Source organism: Cuculus canorus, chromosome 14 (assembly GCF_017976375.1).
Source record: "Cuculus canorus isolate bCucCan1 chromosome 14, bCucCan1.pri, whole genome shotgun sequence".
In the NCBI taxonomy this organism is placed as follows: Eukaryota; Metazoa; Chordata; class Aves; order Cuculiformes; family Cuculidae; genus Cuculus; species Cuculus canorus.
The window spans coordinates 20714000-20741579 of NC_071414.1; the positions used below are offsets into that span (position 1 = coordinate 20714000).

The 27580-nt window shown below is 40.1% G+C and overlaps 1 protein-coding gene across 7 annotated transcripts; it reads left to right on the plus strand.

The window, feature by feature from the left end:
• Positions 1-1618: 1618 nt before the first annotated feature.
• Positions 1619-25821, plus strand: REEP2 (receptor accessory protein 2). 7 transcript variants are annotated; one of them, XM_054079951.1, is made up of 10 exons: positions 1668-1731; positions 1808-1880; positions 4034-4091; positions 5969-6045; positions 7188-7256; positions 7469-7589; positions 8149-8262; positions 8632-8779; positions 9086-9243; positions 11205-25821. In XM_054079951.1, the coding sequence occupies exons 3-10, from the start codon at positions 4041-4043 to the stop codon at positions 11277-11279; spliced, it is 813 nt and encodes a 270-aa protein (XP_053935926.1). In that variant the 5' UTR covers positions 1668-1731; positions 1808-1880; positions 4034-4040; the 3' UTR covers positions 11280-25821. The 7 variants fall into 7 exon arrangements, with proteins under 7 accessions (XP_053935922.1, XP_053935925.1, XP_053935929.1 ...); XM_054079947.1 differs by lacking the exon at positions 4034-4091 and having other exon boundaries at positions 1619-1731; XM_054079950.1 differs by lacking the exons at positions 4034-4091; positions 11205-25821 and adding an exon at positions 9562-10652 and having other exon boundaries at positions 1619-1731.
• The last annotated feature ends 1759 nt before the right edge of the window (positions 25822-27580 follow it).

Consider the following 27580-nt stretch of genomic DNA (forward strand, 5'->3'; position numbering starts at 1 on the left):
GATTTCTTCCACTTCACCTTTCTTCCTAAGACCGTTATTTATTCTGGTAAACTTTTCCAGAGGCACTCTTGTGTTCTTAAGCCCTGACCAAGTGCTATTCCTCTTCATTAGAATCACAGAATTACAGCAGCTTTTGCCTGAATCTCAGCTTCTGTAGGATCTCTGGATCTGACCTAGCATTGTTCTAAATGTAGCTTTGCTTAAACTGCTCTACTCAAGGAGCCATTCATTTGATTCCCATGCCTTATTGTTTAGGCGTGTTGATAGGTGTGTGTATACGTATGTTCATATCACATGTTGATAGATATAGGGTCACCTGTATTAACCATTTGTAGAACACAAATTTTTCATGAGCTATTTCAGCAGTAGCTCATCTGCTAGAAAAATATACAGCCTTAATTTGACAAGACTCACCAAACTGCTTTCCTGGGTAGGTCTTAAGATCTTAGTTACACAGCGCTATACAGTATTGCTCATAACTTAATAAAAAGAATACTACTAATAAATCTATTTTAATTTGACCTGCTGGCTTTTGTTACAAAAATAGCCCTTCGGTACTAGTAGTTTCTCCTTGTGGAAAGGTAAGTTAACGATTTTCTCATTCTTCTTTAGGATATGGAAAAAAACCAAGCTACTTATTGCTAGCTGTACATTGCTAGCTTAAAATACCTTTCCTGAAGTTGCTCTACAGCTCAGTGTGGTGTTGAACAATGAGCTGCCCCTTTCACATGACCATTGACGTGCCACTTGACATTCACAAGACCACCTGCTCTACAGATGCTGGTGTTCATATTCTGTTGGTCTTACCACTGCTTAATTCTAATGTGCTGTACGTCTTCATACTGCTCCTTGGCACAACGTGCACCAAGGCACATTTTATTTAAGTGCCATCCTGCAGTTACTTAGCACTCCCACACACAATGTACTCTGGTGAGTACATTCCACTCACCAGGTCTCTGGATTTTCTCTCTTCTCTTTGTACTTTCCACTCACTTTATTGTATGAACGCATTATTCAAGTACCAGAGTTGTTGCTGTGCTGCTCCCTGATATAAAACTGCTTTCTACAACAGAATTATTTCGGTGGTTTTACGTGGTTGCATGACTTGGATGTGTGAGCCCAGATTCCTTTTACCCTGTTTGTCGGCAGTTCCGCCATCAGCGGTGTGAACTGTGCAGTCCCTTATGTAATCGCTTTGTGGCTATTCGTATCCAAAGACAGACTATGACAAAAGCTTCTTTGTCATCGTCTGTGGAGGCATTTGCGTTTCCAGCTTTAGCGCGTGATGCCAAGTTGGCAACGTTTGGCGGTTTTCGCCGTCGCTCATTCCGGTTCGGTTCACGCGTTCACGAGAGAATCCCTCTCCAGCGGCTCTTTGCGCTCTTCTCACGACGGCTCCTCGGCGAGGAACGGGGCTGCCCCGGTGCCTCCCTCCGGGGTTTCCACTCGGCTCAAGGACCGCAGCCACTGTCAAGCGAATTCGCTCTTCTGGTTTTCCTAATTTGAGGAGGTCGCATCGCCGTGACCCCGCGGACCCACGGCCCCGCGCTCCGCCCCCCGCAGCCCCCTCGGCCTCCGCAGTCCCCGCCCCGCGCTGCGGCCGCGCCTCTCCCGGGCGGGGCGCGCGCTGCGGCCCGGGGCGGCGGCTCCTCCCCCCGGGCGGGGCCGCGGCCGCCGCAGGAGCCGCGGAGCAGCCGCCATGGTCTCCTGGATCATCTCGCGGCTCGTGGTGTGAGTGCGGGGCGCGGCGGGGCTGGGGGCGGTGCGGGGCGTGCTGCGGACGCTGAGCGGTTTCGTCTCCCCGCAGGCTGCTCTTCGGCACCCTATACCCCGCGTACTCCTCCTACAAGGCCGTGAAGACGAAGAACGTGAAGGAATATGTGAGTGGGGGTCGCCTTGTGCTGGGGCTGCGAGGGGAGGGGGAGCGAGGGGAGCGGTGCAGTCTGGAAGCCTCTGAATGTCCGGGACGAGTTCTGTCCTCTGATTTTATCCTTGCTTTTCCTGTCCTTTACTGCTTTTCAGGACTTTTTTTTGTTTTCTTCCAAAAGGCTGAGTAATTCTCCTTGGTTTGTGTCTTCCTATCGACCTCGTTCGTGATCAGCGTTTCCCGTTGGTCAAGGCTTCATCTGCTTTTCTTTCTGGAATCGTTTTCTCCATCTCTGTTGACGCCGTCATTACAATTACTGTATTTAAAACGCAAAATGCTTCTTAGTGACGTAGTGTGTCGTCATCTTACAGAGGGGCCGAGCAATGGAGCTCTTTGGCTTATGGATGGGATGAGTTCGTGTTTATCTGATGGAGAAGAGTGGTAACCTGGGTGAATAGGATATTGTTTGTCACTGCTGTTTTGTGGTGCAGTCAAGAGACTCTTCGCCTAGCTTGCTCTGTTTGCTCTCTACAAAATGACACGCCAACGATAAATGTTGCAGGATATAGTCCTTTATTTCTGTCATGCTGCTTCCTTCTCTAGAGCTGCCTAGTCTTTTCCTGTGTATTGGCTTAAAATCCAGGCCACTGTTTTTTTGATATGCCAGTCAAGGAGAGACTCTAGCTCATAGTGGGCAGCTCTGCAGACCTCAACGTCTGGCTGAGCGCCTTCGTTCTGGTTTTGGTTTTTTTTGTTTTTTTTTTTTTTAAATTTTGGTCTCATCAGAGAAGTCAAAATGGGAACAATCAGGAGGTGTTCATAACCGATGCAGTGTTTTGCACCCTAAACCGTACTCAGATTTCAGTGTTATAAATTGTTTTGTTTAGAACTTGAGGGGGAAAGAAAAAACAGACTGCTGTCTGTCTAACTCACTTGTCTTGGAGGGCTTCTTCCCTCTCACCATAAGTGGAAAGATGGGGAAAACTCAATTTTGTTAAACATAGAGTAGGTCAATGTCTGTTCAAACTGTTCTTCATGCAAAAAGTCATGAAAACTTGAATGCTGCACCGCACATTTTCAAAGCCAGTGGTGTCTGTGTTACTGCAGTCATAGTGCTTAAGAACCAACGTTGGTGGGGCAGAAAGATCATGCAATAGCGTCTGTGCTGGAGAACGTGGTGTATTGAAGACTGAGTTGACACAGACCAAGCTACCACAGCAGTCTGTCAGCAGCATGAATGTACAGTGCAAACTTACGCTTCTCCCCCACTGTGATACAAATGTACAGTAAGTCCTTGAGCAGCTGTGACAAACAGCTTCTAGTAGCTCAGACAGTTTTAAAAGTGATTTCTTTCTTTTTACATGTCATCTTCATCTACATTCCAATTATGCTTTTGCGTTTACTTAGTTTATTTAGGTTCTTGGCGCAAGCTGGAGAGACTGCATATGTGCAGTTAGCTTTTGTTGGTGATCATCAGCTTCAGCAGCAAAGACTTTGACTCCTTTTTAAAGGACTGAAGGAAAAAATACTGCCCAGTTTGACCCTCAATTTTTGAAGGCGTTTGTAATCTATGGATTGCAAACATCATAAGAAAAAAAATTAGTGATTCTTCCTCTCCACTTTCTGCTCTTCTAGTTTACCGTCATTTGTACTTAAGGTACTTTTAGATGTTGGATCCCTCTAGTTTATTTAAGAGCTGTATTTCTTTTTATCTTTGGCTGTAGAGCATAGGGTGAAGGGTGGCAAGAGGAGAGAGAGGTGAAGAGGCCTGTGTCCAGTATGAAAGGTGTGAACACACAGTTTCTTTAAACAGTAACAACACAATGTTTTCTGTTCTTCTCAGTTCCTCTTCTAATACTCCTGAGCATTCTGTTAGCAGAATGAAAATGTCTAGTGAGCACAGAGTTTATGGTTTCATCAGGGAGTCTGCAGTGACCACTACCGAGTGGCACAGCTAATTTATGCAACCAGAAAATTTTTGCTAAGAAAAAACAGGCAGTGCAGGTTCATCACTTTGTATTTAATGACATGTAGTGACAAATTGTGAACCGGAGATCAGTCAGTATAGATCCTTTTTGGATTCTTTAATTGACTCATGCTTAATCCCCTGGATAGAAAAGTATCTTCTACACATTTTGTCATCTTACTATTCACAACCTTTTCCAGATCTTCCATGAAGATGAGCAGCACAGATCTCAACACCGATTCCTGTGGGATGCCACTGGTAACTTTCCTCATTGTGAAAAATGGCCATTCATTTTTATCCTTTGTTTCCTCTCTTTTAACCAATTGTTAATCCTCAAGAGTTCCTTCCTTTTTATCCTTGACAATTTAGTTTCTTTGAGTGTTTAGGCCTTGTAGTAACTCCATGCACCCTAATGAAAGCGCGATAGCAAGAGCTGATGGAAGCCTTCTGAGAATTCTGCTGCATTTGTGAGATTAATTTTTTTTTTTTGCAGAAAGCATATTCCTCATTATGTTATATATATATATATATATCTACCTATCTCCATGTGTCTGCTAGCTGCTTTTATTGCTATAGCCTTCATTTTGCCTAACACTGAAGGAAGATTTACTAGTATATAGCGTCTTAGAAATCTCTTGCCCATTAAGATCCGTGTTGGCCATGTTTGATTTGTCATTACTCTCACACTTTTTCATGCAAGAGCTGACTTACTGCATTGAAGAGTTAACCATTCTTTTAATAGAATTGCTTTAAAAGTTGGAGGAATGACACCTGGTCCTGTCCAAACTGGTGATAAAAGGGCAGGAGGGGAGGGAAAGGCAAGAGAGAGACACAAAATACAAGTTTTACTACTTTCTGCTGTGAAAAAGATTGCACAAAGTGGAAATAGTCTAGGCTACTAACCAGTATCTTCAGAACCATCCACTGCGTTAGAGGGGTTGGAGACAGCATAAATTTGTTGGGTTTTTTTTAGGAAGTTTTGGAGGGTCTTACAAGAACAGATCATCAAATTTTCTAACACGTGCAAGTCTGGGGAGACATCTGATTTTATAACCCCATTTGCTGTAACAAAGACTGTCACTAATCTGTTAATGCAATTTTAATATATGGATTAATGTGTGGGTTTTAAATGTGGAATTTTCTTAATTCGGTTTAGTTCTGCTTTCTCATTCTTGATGACTCTAGGAGTGTTAAGTTGCCTTTAGCAGAGATGACTTCTTCTTTCCATTTACCTGCTGCTTATATTTATTTTTACTTCTTGACAGCACAGAAAATTGGCAATTTCCCTCCTATCAACTCTTTTCCTGTTGGGAATTTTTGGGTAGCAATTTTTGTAATTCAGCTCATTCCTCTTTAGGAATAATTGTCTGTAGCTGACAGAATTGTTTCAAAACCAGCAAAGTATGAGTGTGTGTGCTTTGGGGGGATTATTTTATGTTTGCTTTGGAACAAATTTCTTTTTTCAGAGAAGGGCATGAGGCAGAAGGGAGATAGATGATAGGTGTACAGATGTGCCATAATAACACAAAGTACCATTTGTAAACTACTCAGGGCCTTAAATGAGAAGATAAAGTGGATCTTTGCTTTCTTAGCTCTCCTACTGAGTGTTTATTTTAAAAGAAAAGGGAAATGCTCGTGTAATTTCTGGGAGTAATGATCGAGGTGAAGAATGTTTATCAATGAGTTAGACCAAAATTCTATATTTATTGCTTTTGGGTTTTTTATTCCCAAGAAAAAAACTTTAAATCAAGAAAATATAGGGTTAGAGTTGAAACTAAACTTAATGAGTGTGTACATATATATTTTATTACAGTAATCATGATGTGCGAAAGATTATAACTTATAAAATGTGTAAGACTGTAAAGTGAACTGCTTACTCTTTTTGGATAGCTTATTTTGAACTTCTTGCTATTTTATCATGATATTGCTACAGGGCAGTGTAGCAGTGTATCTGTATGCATTTATCTATTTAGTAATGAACCATTTGGTATGTGATCCTCTCCATTACTGATTATAAATCCCTTGTTGTTGTTGTCATCTTAATGTGTGGAGATGATGAGCCATTTTTACTGACAAGACATTTCACTTTTTTCTGGGTTCTGATGTATGTCTTCTGAGTGACCGCTCTTTTTCAGGTGAAGTGGATGATGTATTGGATTGTGTTTGCCTTTTTCACCACTGCAGAAACACTCACAGACATTATTCTTTCTTGGTGAGTTCCTTTTTTTGTTTTTATTTTTTTATGTAGAGAAGAGAGGAGGAGTGTTAGAACGCTAAGAATAAACTGTCTCTCCTTTAGGAGTTTTCAATCCCTATGAAGAGTCTGCGGGTTTGTAGATATTGTGGGTAGTAGTTGCCATATTAGCTGTTTCATCTCCTGCACTTGCAGACAGTTAGGATAAATGTACCATATCTGTAAGAGGATCTTCATCCATTTGTAATATAACATATTTTTGAGAAGCTGTTAATGCGAACTGCTAAACTTCTGGGAAATGGTGGTCTAGAAGGCACACAGGAAACCCCATGGTAGCAGGAAGGGGCTTCTTTTGCTTTGCAAGCCTCTTGTCTGGAAAAGCAGATCAGATGTATGTTGTGCTCTGAGTGGTGGTTCGCCGGTTGAAATTGACTTCTACTGGTGAGGCTGTGGTGGAACGGAGTCGAGGGAAGCGGGTTTTTAATCCTTCCTGTGCTGTGTCATGCTAGGCAATATGGAGGCCTCAAAAAATGACAAATCATTGTAACAATGTTACATCCAGACTTTGGAGCAGGATATCTTCAGTTTCTTTATTGTTTTAGTGCTGGACCTTTGTATAGTTTTCTGTAGGAATAATAGTAAAGAGTTGCAGTCTTTCAAAGGAGCATGAAAAGGCTACACATGCCTTACAAAAGCACTCACAAGTTTTGCCTTTTCCTCCGTGAACTTTGAAAAGCAGACAAAGATCTAAAAAGTAGGAGAGCTTTGGCTTGTTCACATACTTGAAATGAACACTGAAAACAGAAGTGTCGTGCTGCTAATAGAGACTGTAGAAAAGTTTTCATTCGTTTCAATCTCTGCTTCTGTATCTTCCCAGAGACTTTATTGAGTAAGGCTTGGGGGTGAAAGACTTGACTTGCTGCCTCCTCTTTGTCATTTGCACTGACTCTCCGTTTGTGTCTCATCTGAGAAGTCCTTACTGGAAGTTTCAGAAAGTGAGCCATCAGCCTTAGCAGGAACTTGAGGCTTATTGAGATATATAGTTGAAGACTTTGGAAAATAAGAGGGAAGCTAATGTGATATTAACATCTAGTGGATACTCTGAGAAAACGTCAGAATGATGAGAGTAGCTATCAGATTTTAATTTGGTGTGTTTGCAGGGCTGAGAGATGCCCTGTTTATGGAGTTTTCATGGCTATGGATGAAAGACTAAATGAGACTCGAAAAAGGTATGTCATAGGATTCCAAAGAGGGTTTTGCTATTCTGACCTGATACATCAGTTCTTTTGTTTCTGAGCCTTTATCTTGCCTTTGCTCTTTTTGCCTATGCTGCTCTCTACCATATATCTCCATCTGTCTCTGTGCTGATCTTGATTCTAGTTCTCCATATCTCTCTCTCTCTCTCTCTCTCTTTTTTTTTTTTCTTCCCTTTTTCTCTTAGGTTTCCCTTTTATTTTGAGCTGAAAATCGCATTTGTGATTTGGCTGCTATCCCCTTACACCAAGGGCTCCAGTGTCCTCTACAGGAAGTTTGTGCACCCAACGCTCTCCAATAAGGAGAAGGTACTTGCTTGTTCTTAGCAAATACTGACCTGTCTGGGAGCTGACTGGCTTCTGGTTTGGTTATGCCACAGTAAAAGCTGAAACATGTGAATCATGCTTATGCTGATGTTAGTGGATGTAGAATGGTTCTGTCTCTGACAACGTCATATTGTGGCTTATTGGAGAGTGTAATGTAGCCAGTAGTTTGCCTAATGCTTAGTGTGTTTGGCTAACCCATTGTCCTGAGCCCTTATTGTCACTGCCAGTAGTTAAGCTTTTTGAATCATGATGGGAGCAGCATGTTCTGTAGCAGTGTTGGTTTTTTTCACATGGTCAATATAAATGACTGCTTTGTTTCAGTTGTTACAAATTGGAGATAGTGTAATTTAGGAAAAAGTTGCATTTACAGGCTTTCTGTAAGTAACAGAGAAACTGCAGTTCTGTGATCAACGACAGCTGATGCAGGTAGCATGGAAAAAAGCGTCCAGATGAGCTTTGGGTTTTTAAGGGTTATAGTAGGGAGACTTTGGTCATGTTTGTAAGGAGGAGATAAATGCCGTGTTCCACATTGCCTTCCTAGGAAATTGATGAGTACATTACTCAGGCTCGTGACAAGAGCTATGAAACCATGATGCGAGTTGGCAAGAGAGGGTTAAACCTTGCTGCCAATGCAGCAGTTACTGCAGCTGCAAAGGTAAGCAACACCTTCTTTAACATTCAGGGAATTTCCATCATTTTAGTTTTGTGTGCCAGCGATTACTGCTATTCCTCTGCTAGGGGTCCTGAGGCTTGTTGGCAACAGTCTCTGTTTCCTTTCCCCCAGTTTGCCTTGCAGTTAATCCCATCCTTTGACTCATGAAAAATGTAGGGAGAATGGAATGGATTTTGCTGTGACCTCTTCCGCGTTGGTCTAGGGAGCATGCTTTTCTTTTGCCCTTTTATGATTTTTTCAGAGTAGCCTAGTGGGGAATAGGGTACCTTTCCTCTTCTTCTGAGTCATCCCATGTGAGATGACTTTGGTGAAGGTGAAGTGCCCTTGACCTTAATTTTTATATCCTCTCAGGGCCAGGGAGTTTTGTCCGAGAAGCTGCGAAGTTTCAGCATGCAGGATCTCACTCTGATCCGGGATGAAGATGCTGTGCATATGCGAAGCCATGAGCCGCAGCTGCACCCCTCTGGTGGGTGTCTTCTAGAAACCATTGAGGATTCAGGTACGGAACACTGCTGCTGGCCATTGTGTGAGGCTTCATATGGTGATCCAGGAGGGGAGGAGGAGTTCCCTGGGATTTTCGTGCGTTAGGTCTTAGGAGGACTACAAGATTCCAGATTATCTGGAAGAATGTGCCGTGTCTTCCCAGGTCCTTTCCTACCTGCTAACATATCTCTGTACTTTTTGTTTTATCTTTCTTGAGCATTGCTGACATCTCCCTTTCATGTGGTCCTTCAGGATGGGCCATTTTAGACTTCATGTGATTTTTTCGAAAGTGTTTGCTAAAACTTGCTGTCTTATTCCTTAGCTTCCTGTTACTCTTCAGGAGAGGAGAGCAGTGTGGCACAGAGGTCTAATGGAACTCCATCAGAGACTAGAACAGACCCATCAGATGAAGATGTAGGAGATAAACTTCCTAAACGTAGCCAGAGTCTTAAAACTCCTAAGAAGATAGCGAAAGCTGAGGTGAGCTGGCGTGTAAGTTATTTCAAGCACGGACATTGATTTGTGAGCTTTGTTGGAAAGCTCTGGCTTCATAGTCTCAGTACATTTAGGAGCTGTTTGTATAAAACATGTTTTGGACTAAGTCTTTGCTAGCTGAGCATCAGAGATCTTGCCATCTACTTGCTGTACTAGTCTCAGGCTTTTGTATTTTTATCATGCCTATAAACCTCTGTCATAAGCCAGGGCCCCGTTTTGCATTCGAGTTTTGTGTTGAAGGGTGGGGCATTAGACATGTTTAACACGTGTTGTTGACTAAATTCTCTCTCCTGTCCATTACAGTTTGAATATGTAATACTACTGTGACACTTATCCCTGTCAGACACTTTCTTCTCATCTGAAATCCAATGGTTCTGTGCCCTCTTAAGAGCCTTCCTGAACTTCTACATATTAGATACGGGGAAAATGTAATTTCGCCTCCACACCACTCTGCATCCCTCTTGCAGCCTCTCACCTTAGCGTTTTGCCTTCAGATTTGGGTCACTAGTCATGTCCCCTCCATATGACTGATGATCCAGGATATTTACAGCCGTTCAGATGGGACACGAATTGCATATATTCTTATTATAAAAACAAAAACCATGCACAAAATTACATGCAATTGTGTCCAAGAGCCATTTTAGCTTAGCAGTCTCTTTTTCAGCAGTTGATGTGTTTTGTAGATTATGCTTTTTCAGGTGCTGCATTCCAGGTTTTGACTCTTATTGAATGTTTCTTGTGGTTTGATTTATATGTGATAAGATGCTTCTCCCTTTTTGTGAAGTTGGGGTCCTAATAGTGTGCTTCCACTTGGTGTCCTAATTTTATTTTTTGTTTTTATTTAAGATAGAGTGCTATATGACTGGTTTACATTGTCAAGCTTCTTAGGCTAAATATTAAATAATTTGGGGGAAAACAGTTGTCTAGAGCATCATTTTAAGTCTTACTGTTAACCTGATTTTACAGTGAACAGGACACATTTGCATGTAATTAAGTACTCCTTGTAACAAAATCACAGAATAGTTGAGGTTGGAGGGGACTTCTGGAGATCATCTGGTCCAACTACACTGCCCAGGCAAGGCCATTTAGAGCCAGTTTCCCAGCACCACATCCAGATGGCTTTTAAATATCTCCAAGAATGGACACGTATGTCCAGAGATGCATTTTAAATCAGCCTGGATCTTTTTTAAATTCCCAAGGCTTACTTCCGAGTTGACCCTTCCGCTTTCTTCTGTAGGAGGGAAACAAGAGGAACAAAATTTGATTCCAAGCTTCCTAGCTAGAATTTTTTAAAGCGAAATTGTGAAAAGGCAGTGACGACTCCTCTAAGCTGTTTACTGTGAATACAGAAATTTGGATAATGCCCTTTGTAGGCGTGTTGGGTTTTGTGCTCAGTCTGTTTGGATCTTTGGTTCTGACGCAGGAGGTCTTTGAGATCTCTGAGGTTGCCCAGAAGGGCTGAATACATCATAGATCATAGATGCATTCTTCTTGCCATTGTTTGGAATGAAAGACACGGGGCGGGGGGTAAAGTATGCAAACTATTTCAAGGTGTTTCTCTGTCTTTCAAAGAACAGCATTTGGATTGGAGTCAAGAAGCAGAACAGTTATGGCAGTGAAGTGTTACGTGAATGTTGCCAGCTAGAAATATTGCTACCTCTAATCTTTTGTCAAGACAGCCGACTTCAATTTTAATATCACACTTGTCCTGTATTAGAATGTCTCCCTTTCCTGGTTGCTGTTTGATGGATATACTCAGAGTGATTTGTTTACTAACCAAAACCAAATGGAATGGTCAAATAGCCTTTTTGAAACAACAGGTGATGTGAATGGGGTTACTGTGTTGAAGTTGTTTTGTCGTATTTTCAACTCTGCATTCTTGTCTGTCTTTGTTAGATGTTCACGTGTTAAACTAACCTATGATGCATTCTCTTCTTTCTTCTCAGCTTCCAGTAAGAAGTGTGAAAACCCGCCCTAAGAAGAAAGCTGTAGGCTCTCTTGCTTCTGGCGAGTCATCCTAAGGAGACCTCCCCCTCCCCAGCACCTGTCTCTGTCCTGGGATTTGCCTGTCACTTTTGAGGGGAAGCTCCCCAATAGAAGGGAGCCGAGATTCATGTACATAACAGATACTGCTTTGTAGAGCTCATTCCAAGGCAATGGGGAGTCTGGGATTCAGAAAATGGAGTAGAGGATATGCATCCTTTTCATCGCTCTTTTGGAGGGAATGCTGATATGTCTGTACATAGCCTGTTGCTTTGGAATTCCTACTGTATAGCCCTAGTTGGGAAGAATCTTTGAACTGACTAGGGTTAGAGACATCCATTGCACAGAAGTTGGAAAACTGTTAGACACTGGGGTACCTCAGGGGTGGATGGCACCCTAAAATGTCATGTCTTGCTCTGGGTATTCTTTTGCAGCTGTGTGTTGTTAAGAAGTGCCCACCGCGATTCATCCTCCTTAAGAATGGACCATACCTGTCATGTCCATCCCCTTTGAGAAGGTGACTGAGATGATGTATGCCAAGTGCTTTTGAACATAGAGGACCAGCTTGTGGGAGGAGTGTGCTAGATTTACGTTACTGGTGCTAGAAGATGAAGATTGGGTTTTGGTTTATTTTATTTTCTTTGTGGAAGGTGAAGAGAGGTAATTGAGAAGCTGAGTATTGAAGAAAATATGTATATGCACATGTGGTGGAGTAGGTACAGATGTGTAAGAGTTATTGAGAAGGAAGGTTGGGCATCCATAAGACTTTTGCTCTTTTTGAAGCTGCTTGAATTTTATTTCAGGTTCTGTTGTTCGCTTTGATTCCTGTGAGAGCATCAGAGTGAGGCAAATCCCATGTAGTGAGAGAAGTTGGCAGGGAGACTGTTGCTTTGACATTTAGTGGTTGGACTCCCATGTCATCCTGATGCTTGTTACTAAGACAAATTCTTTCGTTCTAGCAGATGACTGGGGAGAATCTGGCTCAATATAGTCTGTGAGCATACTTGAGAATTTCAGAAGCCCTTACCTTTCATCTTTAGGAGATCCAGTCCTCAGGGCATGAGAACTGATAAATAGCTGATGTGTGAATTTCATAAATACCAGGATTCCATTTACATGGGATAAAAAGCAGGGAATAGGACACAATACTGTGATTAATGTCCTCTTGCTTCATCCTGCTGCAGTCCTTGCACAAATTTTCTGTCTGACCACATGACATGTTTGTCAATGTCCTGAGACGTGAGCAATATGGAACACTTGGGACAAAACTACACTGAATGTAGAATATGTATAGTGGGAATGAAATTGCAGCTCTGCAGAGAAAATTTGCATCATGCCAAGCCATAGTGGATTCTAATCGTTTGAACATTAAGGGGAGAATCCCTGTACACACACCAACAGTCAGTGGGAATTTAAGTAGATTTCCCGTTGTTGAGATCTATGATGGAGGAGCACATGGTTGTCTGAATGAATACCTGATAGTCCTACTCTTTACTGAAACTGGTCATCAAAGGAACTTGTCTCCTCTTTCCCTGCTCAAGACCATTCTTAGCGCCAGGTGCAGACATTTGTGTTTGCTCGTGTCTGTTGCTGTCATATTTTGGAAATTACAGTGGATTCATCAGGGAGCCCAGTATTTGCTCTTGGCAGTGTATAGAAGCACTTCTGCAAATAACATTCCACAAGTATTTCTGTCGTAAAGCATAGTCCTTCAGAAGTTTGTAAAGCTGAAGATCAGGACTGATTTTTTTCTTGTTTCCTGTTGTCTTGATGGCAAATTGTTACGAATTAACTAAAGAAACTTACATCTTCTCAGAAATACTTGCCCTAAATTATCCAAAAGACCTTTTCCAGAAGCCAGTGGAATTTTTTTTATTCAGGTTTTAGTTTCACAAAAAAAAACCCCACCAAAATATTCTGTTCTTTTTAGTTTGTTAGCAAATATTGTATATGTGTCTCATGAGTATGTGCAAAGGTGTGTCCTGGAGCAGGAATTCTTTCTGTTTCCAAAGGAAATTCCTCTCCCCATACAAGGGATAAAAATCTGTACTGCTGTGAGGAGTTGCTATCCTAGTTTTTACTGTACTGAACAAGATACAAGCATTATTCTCAAAATATCAAGTATGTCATTTCCGTGACCACATTTCTTGAATTTTTATTTTTCTTTTATAGCTAAAAATTTCCTAGTGAATTATTTATGTAAAACATTGTGAGGCACTTGGTTTGGAAACCAAGGATTAGTTAGTCTCCTCTTATGTTGATCTGCATGCCATTTCCTTGTGCATGCATTTAGACAGTCTCGGATTACTTGGGTTTTCATACAGTGGCTTTCCCAAATGTTTTCTAAAATTGGTTCATTTGTTGTAACTCTTCCTGCTTTGAAGCAGAGGAAGGATTTCTCAAGACTCAGGTTTGGCGTTTGGATTTAACTTTGTCTTCCTGAGCTAGGTCCTGTGCTGAGTATCTTTTACTTAGCATTGATGCTCCGTATCATTAGCCTATGAGTAAGTATGGATCAGTCTTACTCTGACTTTTTTTGTACAGGGGGATTAAGTGACTTCTAGTTGTAACAGATTCTGAGTTAGGGGCTATCATCTAGTGTGTGATTTGAAGATGATGACTTTATGCAGCTGAACTTAACCAGAGCGAGAACAATGTCTTAGCAGGGATGCTATTTCCTTCTCCCAGTACAAATGTGGCTGCTAGATTTGTGCTTTGCTTGATCAGAGCCTCTGCAGATCTACTGCCACTCACCTGACCTCTTACGGAGTTTCTGGATCGAGCTCTGCATTGGGTGGCATGGTCTTGCATAGAAATTCTCTTGTTAATGAGAAAGCTGAATGTGCCGTTTTGATAAAATGCTTTTATCAGCTGTTGTTTAGTGTTTTCGGCAGGAAATGCTGGGATGTAGTTTCTCCTCTGTATCATCTGTGGGCTTCATTGTGCAATTAAGCAAACTGTTAAATCTTCACCTAGCAGTAGAACTCATTGTGTTCAGTATGTGTTCATACCGCTTTCCTAATATGCCTGAGCACAAAGAGAAACACAGTAAGATAAAATGGTACCTGAAGTTGATGGGGTAGAGTGGTTCATATATGTTGACCTGTGCCTAAAAATTGTCCTAAAATACTAGTACCACAGGATACAAAGTGAAGCCATGACTGCCTTTGGAAAGAAATGTACCTCCATGTTTTAAAATACTGAGAGTCAGTGTTCTGCTGTTAGAAAGGAAAATGGTGAAATGAGGTTTCCCTTCTGAGAAACGTAATGATTTGCTGCATATAAGGGAGAAATTTCTTTTGCTTGGCAGAATCCTCCATAGAGCATAAGAAATGGGAAAATATAGAAAATATACTGTTAGGTTTTAAACACTACACTTCAACTAAATATCTTAATTTCTTACTTTTCTTTATTGAGTTTCTGATTCTCCAGCCTTACATTTCAGAGTCTGCAGGACTGATTTCTTTTAGACTATGTTAACTTCCTTTTTAGGTAGAGGTTGCATTAAGAGAGAGAGATACTGGTGTTCTTAAAATTGCAAAGCTTGTTCTGGGTAAGCTATGACTTCCCCAGTTTGGTGAGTCGACTTCAATTCATTATCATTTTGCAGTGATGGGTTTTCTTTTTTTATGTCCCTCTTGAAAGTACAACTCCCTCACAATATACAGCCAGGTCATTTCTGCCTTGAAGAGCAAGATTTCTAGAGAACCTTGACTTCCCAGAAATTGTTTATTCTTTGCCATCTTAATCAGCAGGAAATATAGTGCCTTAGGAGGAACATGGAGTAACTGTGGAATACTCTGCTGGTTCTCTGATCTGCACATAGCATTGCATTGAGGAGGCTTATGTATTAACTGTGAAGTGTCACTGTTTGCTTGAGGGCAGATGTGGAATTGAGCAGAGTTTTCCTATGTGTCTTCCAAACTTGCATGTAATGCTGGAAAGTGGCTTATTGCCTAAGAGAGAAATCTAGGGGGGGTAAAAAAATAAGTATTCTTTACCCTTCTTTCTGATGGGGACAGTGTATTGTCACGTTACTCTGCTACTTGCTGGGGAGATGCTGAATCACATTTCTCTGTGTAACTGGTTAGTACTGCAGCTTTTCTGGCCTTACCCTCTAAGAATGTCATGTGCCACTTGGCTGAAGCATCTTGTGGTGCTGTTTGGTGAGTTGACCTGTAAAGTCAGATATGTGGAAAACCAGCAAAGTATTGCAAAGCTTTACAAGCCCGTGGGATCTTAGTTGTTGGAGTTGGAAGAGACCTCTGGAGGTGATCTGGTTCAACCTCCCTGTTCAAGCAGGGCCACCTAGAGCCAGTTGCCCAAGAGTTCCTCTGTGCAGTGTGTGGTCTGGAGCCTGCTGAATTCGATGTTTAAGAGCCTATATGGGCAGAAATGCATATGTTGTGTGGGGGTGTGCTTTAGTGTTAGCAAAAGAAAGGATTCTTGGTCACCTTTAATCTGGAATTTGGCACTATTACAAGACACTGCAAACATAACTCAGTCTTATGTTATTTATAGGTGGTGTTAAGAAGCCTAGAGACTTCAGAAGAGATCTTGAGGTGTGCAGAGTAGTAACTTGTGAGAACAGTTTGTTTGAACAGTATATGAACTGTTATAGCAGCTGAGAACCTGTCTTGTGAGATAGAATTAAGTGGAAAATGGGCTGTGTACAATACAGAGTTGTGCAGGAAACACTGCTGACTTTCTGGTCCTCAAGCAATACTTAAACTCTGCTCCCTACAGATCAGAGCTTGATTTTTTTCTTACAGCGCCGCTTTCTGTGTCTTATCTTTCTAAGTCAGGCTTGAGCTACATGCCTAGAGATTCTTGAACCTTTCATCACTTCAGAACAATAACATTTGAATTTTACCTCAGCAGGCAGCTAATCTGCAGGGAGGACTAGATGAATATCAAGTATCTCACATCACCTTATAGTAAACGTGTTATGCTGGGGAAGCACCAGCAGGAAGCTGCAGAGGATTCCTTCATCTGTGAAATTGCCCATCCTCCCAAAGCCCACATTTTTGGATGAACCAAATGCTGGACTTAGCTGTGTATAAGAGTGTAGCTATCTGTAGAATTCTATGTCAGAATTGCCAGTGTTCTATTTCTGGTGAAAACTGGAATCAAAACAATATGAAGTGAAAAGAAACAGTGGCAAATTGGTGGGTTTTTTCCTGCAGTTTTGCAGGTAGATTTAGGTCTTTGCTGCTTTTTTGCTTATAACCTTTCCATGAACCCCTTGCCAAAAAACCTGTTACTTTCGTGCTGTGTTTCTCCGTTCGTATCTTTTCCTGACCCAATTATGTTTCTTATTTTTTCTCTTATAAAGCAAGGGACTGTTTCCGTTTTGCTGACTTTGGTAGCATGAAAATTTTACTGTATTCTAGAGATGAAATTTAGCCTGTTTCCAATATTTAATCCTATGACCTAGAGTCGTAAAATGATTTACATAACAAGGCCTAAGACTGGAGTCCCAGGCTGAATCTTTGCCAATAATTGCCAATAATGTAGTTTGACATATTTCCCTTTTGTTGCCGTGGATTCTATCGGGAATATTCTTTATGCAGATGCTTTGGACAAGAGCGTTCTGTCTGCTTTTAGCCAAATGATGTTAGAAGTAACGTTTGTGGGAAGACTGCAAAAGTGAGTGAATTCTAAGGGAGCAGAAGTTCTAAGTCTTCTGTAATATAAAACTGCCTGAGGCTACCTGAAATATTTGTGGCAGCAGCAGAAATGCATTGCTATGCTGCCTTATCGAAGATAGAGGATTCAGTCGTGTTCTTTGCAGCGGGTCAGGGAGGAGAGTCAGGCAGCAAAGCAAGCTTTTAATTTTTTTGCATGGAAGGGAACTAAGTTTTTATTGTAACTAATACTTAGTAACTTACCAAAGAGAAAGCAAGTTGAATTTTTTTGAGACTTTATAAAATTAGGAGGTAAATTATCCTGATTGTCAAACCTAGTATTGAATACAAACCTTTTGTATTCATGCTGCCACCTTTTTGGGGAAAGCACTGATTTGATGGCCTCCTCACTTTTGATTCCTCTGTTAGGTTATTTCTGAGATGTTGTGGACGGCATATAGAGATGAATTAAATTTTCATTTTGACGTGTGACCATGAATTCATGTCTAAATTCAGGCATGCTGAACTACGTATGAGATGGTGCTGGTTCAGTGAAAGCCCATTAAGAAAATGGAGAAGCTGGAGACAGATCTAGCCAGGTGAAGAAGACTGGGGACCTTCGTTGAAGTGCAGAAATTTGAGGCTGCATAGCAATGTTTGGTTTAGATTCAAGGTTTTCATGACAAAGTTCCTGTTAGCACGGTAAGGCATAGGGAGGGTTGTGAATTCCTTTTTGTCCACCAGAGGGTATAAGCATAACATACAGTTGATGAAAGTGAGTAAGCAGAGACTTCTCTGACAACAGCTGGATTATGACAGGTTGAACATCAATATTTCCTATGTATGAAAGTCCTGCTTTGAAAGGCAGGGAGGGAACAAACTGGAGCTCTAATGGAGAAATATGAAGTAATACTGCAGTTAACCCCTGACTAAAAGGATATATAAATTTGCTGGGCTTTCTAGTCAAGCCACTTTCCAGTATGGCTTGCTGAGACATTAGAGTTAGAGAATAATTGTCCTCAAATCTTTCCATCATTCATTCAAAACATTTTCTAGCTGCAGGAAGCAGGTCTAAATGGCAATGTTTGTGATTTATTTCTCCACGGCCCTTTAACAATTAATCAGTTTCTGCATGTTTGTGTACTTCCATAGGATTGTCCTAATTTATATTCTGATTTTTATAGTATTTCTTGGTAAGAATTAGTAGTTTCTTTTAATTGGATCTGTATTCTGTGGAAATAGAAGCAATTTTAATGTAAAAATACAGATGTATTTAATGGTTACTATGGTAATTTGTGACCATGGCAACAGAGTTAGCAGTCTGAAAAACAGACTGTTTGGAGGTTTGGTTTTTTTTGTTAACCATACAGGATCATATGGTGATTTTGACATTGTCTTACGTAAGATTCTTATAGAAAAGCTGATGAAGTATGGGCTGGATATAAGCAGACAGTGAGGCACATTAAAAAGTGGTTGAATGGCCAGGCCCAGAGCACATTGGTCAGCCCCAGGATGTCTAGTTGGAGGCCAGCAACTAGCAGTGGAGGCCAGCAGCTAGCAGCATATCCCAGGGCTCAGCACTGGGTCTAGTCCTGTTTAACACCTTTATTAATGAGCTGGATGATGGGGCAGAGCATACCCTCAAGTAAGTTTGCTGGTAACACAAAACTGGGAGGAGTGGCTGATGTGCCAGAAGGCTGTGCAGGAAGCAGAAAGAGGTATATAGAGTATCTCACCTTGCTTCTCAAAAATACCTGAGAATCCTAATAGGAACATAATGCGACAGTCCGAGATTCTTTCTGATGTTGAGAATGGAGGTTTTATATGCAAGATCACAGGTGGAGACTTGCAGACTAAAGAAGGGTCCAGGATGTACCAGGAGGTTACTGTAGGAAAGAGAAATAGAATTTAGAATAGAGTTTATTGTCAGGCTTTCTTAAAAAAAAAAAAAAAAAAAAAAAAAAAAAAGAAAGCTGTGTTTCTGTTCTACTTTTCCCATCATATGATCAGAGTTAGTTGAAGAACGTGATACTTTCGGGCACATGCTGAATCTCAGCTACAAGTTGTGGATTGCCCTGGCATAGTTGAGACCCTAAGAGCATCTATTGTATTATAGGAAGCAGTAATGATTTAAGGTGTTTCATTTGTAAGAAAATAATATATTATTAAGGGATGTAGGAATGGGCTCTCATGACTAAGCCTGTATTTGGCGAATGGCCATCTCTACCACCATGGAGCTGATGTAAAGGCCCTCTACTAGCAACATTCAGTGTCAGTTTTTAAGGAAATGCGCTGGATATAAGTTTAGTCAAAGCCAAATCACAGAGTTTTCCAAACTTTCAGTTTTTCCTAGGCCCTGTTGGGGAATCTAGCAACTGAATGGAAATCACAGTGTTGCCACAATCGCTTGCTAATTTGAGGCAATGGATAGTTTGAATTAAACAGAATCATAACTGCACTGAAAAGCCAGTTTTTGTAAAAGCCAGCTGTTGTAACCATTCTGTATTTGCTACAAGAACATAGTAACTGATAGTGGAACCACTTGTGGTGCTCAGAGGTGATTACCTCAGAAGAGAGAAACAGGGAAAAGGTCTGCCCAACCAAAACTGGTTCAGCTAGTCCAGTCCCCTGTCCCTGCTGCTCAGTCTGTTTGATGACCAGTGTGCAATCTGGAATTAACACATGCATTGGAACAGCCTGACACTGTCACCTTTTTACCCATGCTCTGAAGCACAGTGATGTTAAATGAGCGGGTTGCTGGGGGCTTTGAGGGAGAGCAAGTTGTTTGAATTCTTTCACTAGTTTTTTTGTAGTCTTGAAAAGTTTGGCTGCTTGCTTCAGCATAGTGACTTAAATGTAGATACCCTAAGGCATCCTGATCTCATGTTGTGCTTGCTTTGTTACCCAGACTTTTTCTAGGTATCTTTTTACATTCTCTTTTCTGAAGACCACTAAAGAAAACTGTGTTATCACTTTGATATATTGTTCTTTTGCTCTCGTTTATTTTTTTGTATTTCAAAGAACCCCTTGTTTTTCTTCCATTTCTCTCCAGAGTATGATACAAAAGGTTTTGTCAATGCAGATGTGCTTTCATTCCACAGAGTGGCAGCTAATCCTTATTTCCTTTCTTGGTTATTTTGACATTTCTGCTAGAAGGAGCCTTCCTGGCCAAGCTTCCCTCGAGGCGTAAGGGTCATGAACCTGTAAATACAGCCCTTCTGTTGGGGTTAAAGAGTATTTGGAAAACTTACTGTATTGTGTCTGTTCAGGCTGTATCAACCTGCTGAGATTGTAGTCATTCAAGGACGAGGTTTTTAATGTTGCATATTGCTACTCTTTTATGTGTGTCTCTCTTCTAAATGGTGCTCCAAGCATAATGCAAGTATACGGTGGCACCTCTAGATAAAAGTTGCTTTGATAGAGGCTTAGTTATTGATGTGGGTGGGGTAGAGAGGTTCTGGAAGTAATTTATTCAGTTTTTACTTCTAGTTTATTTTGAGAGATAAGTGTCTCTGATAAATTGAGTTGAAATATCCATGTGTCATTAGAATAGGTTTATAGGTTTATGAGTTGCAGCTATAGGTTTTGGTTCTTTGCTATTGAGTTTGCATAGTTTCGTCCCACACTGTACCCCCGTTTGCAATTATTGAAGCCTGTGAATATTTTTCTTTAAAAAGCCGCTGTTTTATCTTCTCAAACTGTATTCCTAAATTGTTCTAATTTTTCTCCATGTCTGTCTTATGTGTTTAGTCTTCTGCCTTTCCCCTTTCCACTGTTGAATAAAGATATGAAAATTGATACAGAGTCCTGCTATTTCTGCCAGGTCAAAATCAAGGCAAGTTTTGCGAACCTGATTTGTCCTGGCTTTGTTTCCTCACTTAGGTGTTGCCTCACAATTAGGTTGTGTTCACTTCCTGGCTGTTAACTGAGAACTTGGATTCGTATCACAAGTGTATTTATTAAGTGGCAGTTTTGCTCCTGCAGACACGAGTCACCATAGAATCAGTTACTATTACTGTTACAGCTCTAGGAGACCTACCACACTCACAACTGCAGACTAATTATAGGGAAGATGGGGAGAGGGGAAGAATTTATTTGTGCAAAGTTAGAGAATCGTGAATATCTGTTTCTGGGTGCATGTGTAGAGGCATGAAGTAGTAAATAGTACATAACTGCTATACATGGGCACAGAACACTAGATAGGTGAGGAAATCATTGTAGTCTTGTTAGGCAGGTAGCAAGAACTCAGCTTGTTTACTGGAAAGCCTGTGGTGTAGACAACAGATGCAGAGAGGGTGTGAAATTACAAAAAAAAAAAATGAGCCATGAGAAGGATTTTCTGCAGTTATAATCAACAGTAGGTCCTTGACAGGCTCTGCTGATGAGTAACGTGGGTAGTCAGGGCTAGTAGTTGTAGTGACTGGAGTAAGAGAGGAATTAAGGTAGCAGGGTTCTACTGGCATCTTTCTATTTGGTGTTTTGAATAGTACTGAAGTCTTGAGTTGAGGGACTGTGGTCTCCAAATGGAAATTGGTAACAACAGTGATCCACTAAGTCTCTAATTTTTATTGAGGTGAAAGCCTTGTCAACTATGAAATTCAGCATAGCTTTTTTGGGTTTTTTTTTTTATTCTCCCTGAGTGTAGTTGTCCTTTGGGATTCTCATGTAGGTGGAGCCTTTCTCTTTTCCTGCTCCTTACTGTCAAGTTTTCCTGCCAATGCTATGAATGGCAAACCTGCCAGCCTTCCACCTCCATGAATGCCAAGATGAAGGAGGCAGATTTGCTGCTGCTTCTGTTTCAGCCAGCTCACAGTTGGCGTTACCATCCCCAGCAGTCAGAAGCTGAAATGTTTATGTAGCAAATAGAAGGCGTTTGTCTACATTTCTGGGCATATACAAAAAATATTATGCGGTTATTTTGCTCTCTGTATGTGTCTGTGACATTTCATATTCCCACTTTTACCAGAGGACAAGTATATATTCATGTGTTTGTTGTACACTCAAATACAGTACAACAGCACTTGACCTATACAGAATGATTACAGGAGCAGTTAATGAGTTGCACAGGTTAGGACTTGGAGTTTGCACTGGCAGCTCTTGAGTTTCAACCTCTTCTCTTAGGCTAGCAGGCTTGAGTATAAAGTACCACTGAATTTGTGAGTTGTAAGGTAATAGGTTAGAGATGACTGGGAAGCAGCTTAGTCTGCTAGTATGACGATGGAAATAATCCTTTTGGATCGCAGAGATTATTATCTAGTCAGGAGCATTTGTCCTGTTTTATGATGTTGACTTGCTAGAGCTGTCACTATTTAATTGTGTGGATAACCATGAGGTTTTGGAACCATCCTATGCATTCAGTAGGAGATCTATGCAGTTCTCATCAGCATGACTTCCCATGGAATGAGTACAATTACCTGTCTTGAGCTGGCGGGCTTTTTTTCTGCCAGCTGAAGAGAAGATTGTGTTCTTCCTGGTATATAGGAACCATTAGAATTGTTTCTAAATCATAGATGCCATTTGGCTACATAAGACAGGGATCAAAATGAAAACAAGGATACAAAGCAATTAAGTGTCTCAAGCATATGATGTATTTGTATTTGTGCTTCTGCCTTTGATTTGGCATGTGAAACCAGGCTTCATGTTCTTTCTAATGGGCCATGCTACAGACAATGAACAGCGAAACACTATTTCATTTTAGAGCCTCTTATTCTGGTGACTATAAGTGGTAGTATTGGATTACAACAGCATATCCATGGTGTTCTGGTTTTAGCCTTGAAATTGTGTTTTAATTGTTATATTTCATGTAATTGTGCCCAGATATTGGCTGTTTTTTTTCTAATCTGGTTTGGTTTGCTCATATGTTCTTTATGAGACACTTTCCTTGGACGATGCTACGTGGCTGAAAAGACCCTTTTGAAATGGGTACATGTAAAGAAAAGGATGAGAGATGAAGAGTTATTTCAGGGAATGTCTGTTTATACACTCCAAACAGCTTTTGTACATGTTTGTGTATTAGCAAGGTACAGGTGAAGGAAGCCAAAACTTCCAGCTCCTTAGCACCAAAAAATATTGTCACTCTTAAGTGCCAAGAAAGCTGGAACAGTAAAACATATGCTAACAATGACTGAACAAACACGACTTTTTAGTTAAAACTTTGTTTACATAATCAGAAAAAATTCTTTAGCACACAAACTAAATAGCTGATTATACGCATTGTACCAGTTTTCTTGATAGACAATACAGGAGCAATGCAGTTCCGGTAGGAATGCAGACTTGCTGGTGCTATAGCACTTCTGCCATCATCATAGTAAAAGAGTGCAAATGCTGCCATACTTGGCTGGCAGAAAAAGCAGTCATAACCCTAACTGATTTTTACAGAATTTAATATTGTATGTTCTAGCAGTGGAATAGAAACCACCAAATTAGTTTGGATTCTTTTCAGAAAATAAGCTAACTCAATGTGCCAGGATTTATGGTAAATTTCCATGCAACAAGAAAGCATAAGACAGAAGCAGAGAAAGAAGACTTTATCAATCCACAGGTAGGGACAGCAAAGCCAGTGACTAAGAGGGTGAATGAAGTCACTGTACACAGAGGTTACACATCTGTGGTAGAAGGAAACACCCACCCTGAAGAACTAACTCAAAGGAAGATGTTAAACACAGACAATTAGAACTATGAAGTTTGGAATATTCTGGCCTGTTTAGAACTCCTCAAAATAGAGGAAGAAAGATGTAGTTGAAAACATTGTTTAGTTTTAAATTATTCATTTGATCCTAATTTGATACTGACATTCCTATAGTGCGTGCATCTCAACTATGCATCTTGGATGGTTTTGTGGACAAGATGGTATTTTACTAAACTTTACATACCTAAACCTTTAAATGTCATCTTCTAAAATACACTCTGATCTAAATTTAGTGTGTTTTTCCTGAATCCTTTTTTGTGTTCAGTAATGAACACAGACTCCTTAAAAGTAGAATGACCTTCTCCCCACGTGAGGTTATGCAAATGAAAATCATATACATTGATCTTTTCTTGCTGCCATAATATATATCAAATATTGACCCAAGAATTTCTTACTATTCAGTGAAACTTGTCTATAGTTCTTTCCAGATGATTAAAGACATAATTTCTTCTTGGAAGATACTCCTTTTGAGTTGCTTTTTGTTACTTTCCCTTGTCCCTCTTTTTTTTTTTTTTTTTTGTTTAGATTCATTTATTGCCATAATTTTCTTTTGACCCTCTGATTATATCATCCTGTATACCTGAAATTAAAAGGAATTTAGGTGTGAGATATTGTAGATTCTTTTGGTTTTTATATCTATGTTCAGCAGCTTTACAATGCATCTTGTGTTATTAGTGGATTTAATGTATCATTCACTAATGACTCTGAAGTGTATCAGGTTGTAAAGTATTCCACTCGGTTCCTTTTCAACAACGCTTCTGTTATCTTTGCAGGTCCTTCTCAGCATAGTTGTTATCTTGGAAAGTTAAAAATCTGGATATATAATTAAATGTGGTACAAGTTATTAATAAAATTGTTCTGTTTCTTTCCACCTGAAATTGCCTGTGAGGGAACTTAAAGTATATAATTTCATGTCACATATAATATGTGTACAATGCATTTACCCAGCATTCCCCAAAATAATTTTCTTTAATGCAGTGGGTTCTTACAACGTGAATAGAGCTTAGAAGTCAATACCATGTCTTCCTCAGTGTCTGAGTGTGCTAGTGGCTTCTCTCACGCAGTAAATTCTGTCCATTTGTTCTGTTTGCCTATATTGAATGCAGACTCCCTCTTTCTAGTTACTGTCATAAATAAATGTTTAAAATAGGTTTACAAAGAAATAGCTCACGTGGGGAGAATGTTTGCAAGGTCCTTGACTGCTTCTTACCAGGATTTCACTTGTCTTTGTCCCTGTGGAGGATTACTTGTAGCAGAATTGCTTGCACACGGGACGCAGATAGGTGAGTACCTTCCTATCTGTGGGCCTGTGAGAAGAGTTGCTGGATTTTGAGAGGTGTGATGAGGCATTCATTTTCTTTACATGAGTCTTTTCCCTTAAATACGGTGAGGCAAATCTTGAGACTCTGCAGTGTTGTGAAAACCAAAATTAGTCTGTGGTCTTACATTTGGTTTGAGACTTCCAGTACTTTCACGTCTGTTTTGCCTATTACTAGCCCTGTTCTAAATACAGCTTTTTCCTTGATCTCTTTCGTGAAACTATGACAAACACTGAACAAATTTTATCAGCTTGACCTTGCAGAGATCTTAATTGCATACTCCTTTAGCTACAGTGTTACTCACTATGCACCTTAAAATTTGGCATTATTTTTTTCTAGTTGCAGAAAAGAAGAAAATTAAACATGGGAGATATATTGGGAGATATATTTCATGCTGCTCTTGAAAATGCAGCTTCCTTCTCTCTAGTCATCTGTCTAATACATTGTGCTGTGAAATTTCCATCCTTTCCCTTGCTACTGCACACAAAGCAATTATTTTTAGTTTAGTTTGACAGGCTGGTAAAAGGAAGCTATTTGAGAAGTGAGGAGAGCTGAAGTTTTGTAGAAATTCCAGGCAGCTCTGCACTGAATCATCAGTCCCAAGAGCATGGAGACATTCCATAGAAATGTCACACAGACCTTCTGGCATATTAATTGGGAAGCAGCAATGAACCTTCAGTCAGGTTGATTTTCTAGTTCTTGCATAGCTTGGGATAAAAACTCATAGCATCCAGCGATGGAACAGTTCAGGCAAGCCTAAGATCAAGATAATAGTACAATCCAAATGGGATATTTCAGCCCTGAGGTGGAGGGGAGCCTTGCCTCTACTGCCATGTTTGTATTGTGGTTTAGTTTTATTACAGTCACACTTCTTGCGTTAGCGTTTGCAAGCTGGACTTAGTAAAACCTGTAAGTCTACCACTAAATAAACTGCTATAAGACTTTTCCTATCGGGAGGCAGTGATTTTTTTAACTTATTGCATACTTAAGTGTTGGTTTACCTTCTGATATTCTAAAGTCACTTTTGCCTTTGAGTTTTCTTTGAAGCAATACTTGAATTTTATTTTGGATTTTTTGGCACAGATCCACCATGGGAAACAAACAAAAGGTAAATAATATATATCCAGAAACAATAACCTGCTGAGAAGTAGTGCAGGAGATTAGCTAGCTAAAATGTCTAACATTTGTTTGTCAAAATACTTAAAAATGTTTTTGAATGCAATGCAAAAACCCCTCCTGTTCATGTACCATTGAAGTTGAACAACTAAAAATAAAAGTCAGGAAATGCAAATGGAAAGATTACCAGAGTGGGTGCAATACAGCTACATTGTATTTCCTCCTGTTTTGCTACTTAAAAAGTACAAGAGGAAGTATTGTTAAACTCATAAATAATATGAAAATTCATTCCTTGGGCTTACTCTGGGAATAAGAAAAAGTGAATTTAGTTCCTTTCTTTGCAACAGTCTAAGGTTTGTCTCTAAGACATGGATTTTTTTAACATTATAGTTGCTAACTTGTGGAATTCATTGCTGCAACACATCTTAAATTAAGAGGTTGAGCACATTTCAATTGAAGTATTTTATTTGTTCTGTAGCATACATGATAATTCAAAGTTAACATATTACGGTGATTGATAAAAAAACCACCCTAGCGAAAAACAACTAATGGTCTCTCATCCCCTCCCCCCAAAGCAGTTAGCGAATCTAAAAGTCATGTGCTATCCAAGAGTAGTATGTTGCTATCAGAAGAGACAAGAAAACTTATATGAAAGCTTATATGTTAATCTCTTAGGCTTAATTTCATTCAACCATACTGAATGTAAAGTGAGACATATCTGATTAGCAAGGAACAGCTTTTGGGAATATTAAGTAAATTAATTTTTTATGAAGTAAAATATCTGTAAAAAATTTGGAATATGCTAGAATCCTGTTCTTATATTGTGAAAGATTATATATTTAGCCCTCATTTTTGCATTGTAATTGTTCCTTTTGTAAATGCAAGAGCTTTGAACTTTTTAAGAATTTTTCTGTACTTTATTGAGGTTTGCCTTTGGAAAACCTGACAGATCAGGTCTCCTTAATGCACCTAATTCTTGGCTGTGAGGTTCCAATAGTGGGCGCTGATAATATACAGCAAACAAAGCAAGCACAGAGTGATTTTTATTTCTCCTGCCCCCACTGTCTGACATACCATTAGGTGATTCCCAGGCCAAAGGCTACATCTCAACATTATGTTTAATAGCCACTGATAGATCTGTCCTTTGTTCGCTTATATAGTCTATTTTGTAGTTGTTGTTACATATGGCCTGGACAGTGTCACTCATCACTGAGTTCCATTGTGTACTACTACAGGAAAGTACTTTTGCTTATTTGTTGTGGACTTGCTCCCTCATTGCTTTGTTGTGTTCACCCTTTCATTCTAAGCCCACATCAAATAGTATTTGCTAGCTTCACCTTTTTTTTTTAACGTTCTTTCTGGAGTCTAAGAAGCCTGAACTGAGTGAAGAAAGACAGAAGAGGTTGTATAATGAATTTGTATTACTTTAATTATGGTTTCTGACAGTGCTTTCTTTGAGTAAAACCGCTGGTATTCTTACTGCAGCTGAACAGAAAGTAGTTATTTTCACTGATAGGTTACTTTATCCCAGGACTTTAGAGTCACAGCACTTGATGTTTTTTATTAATGTGAAGAGAAAGGAAGAAGTA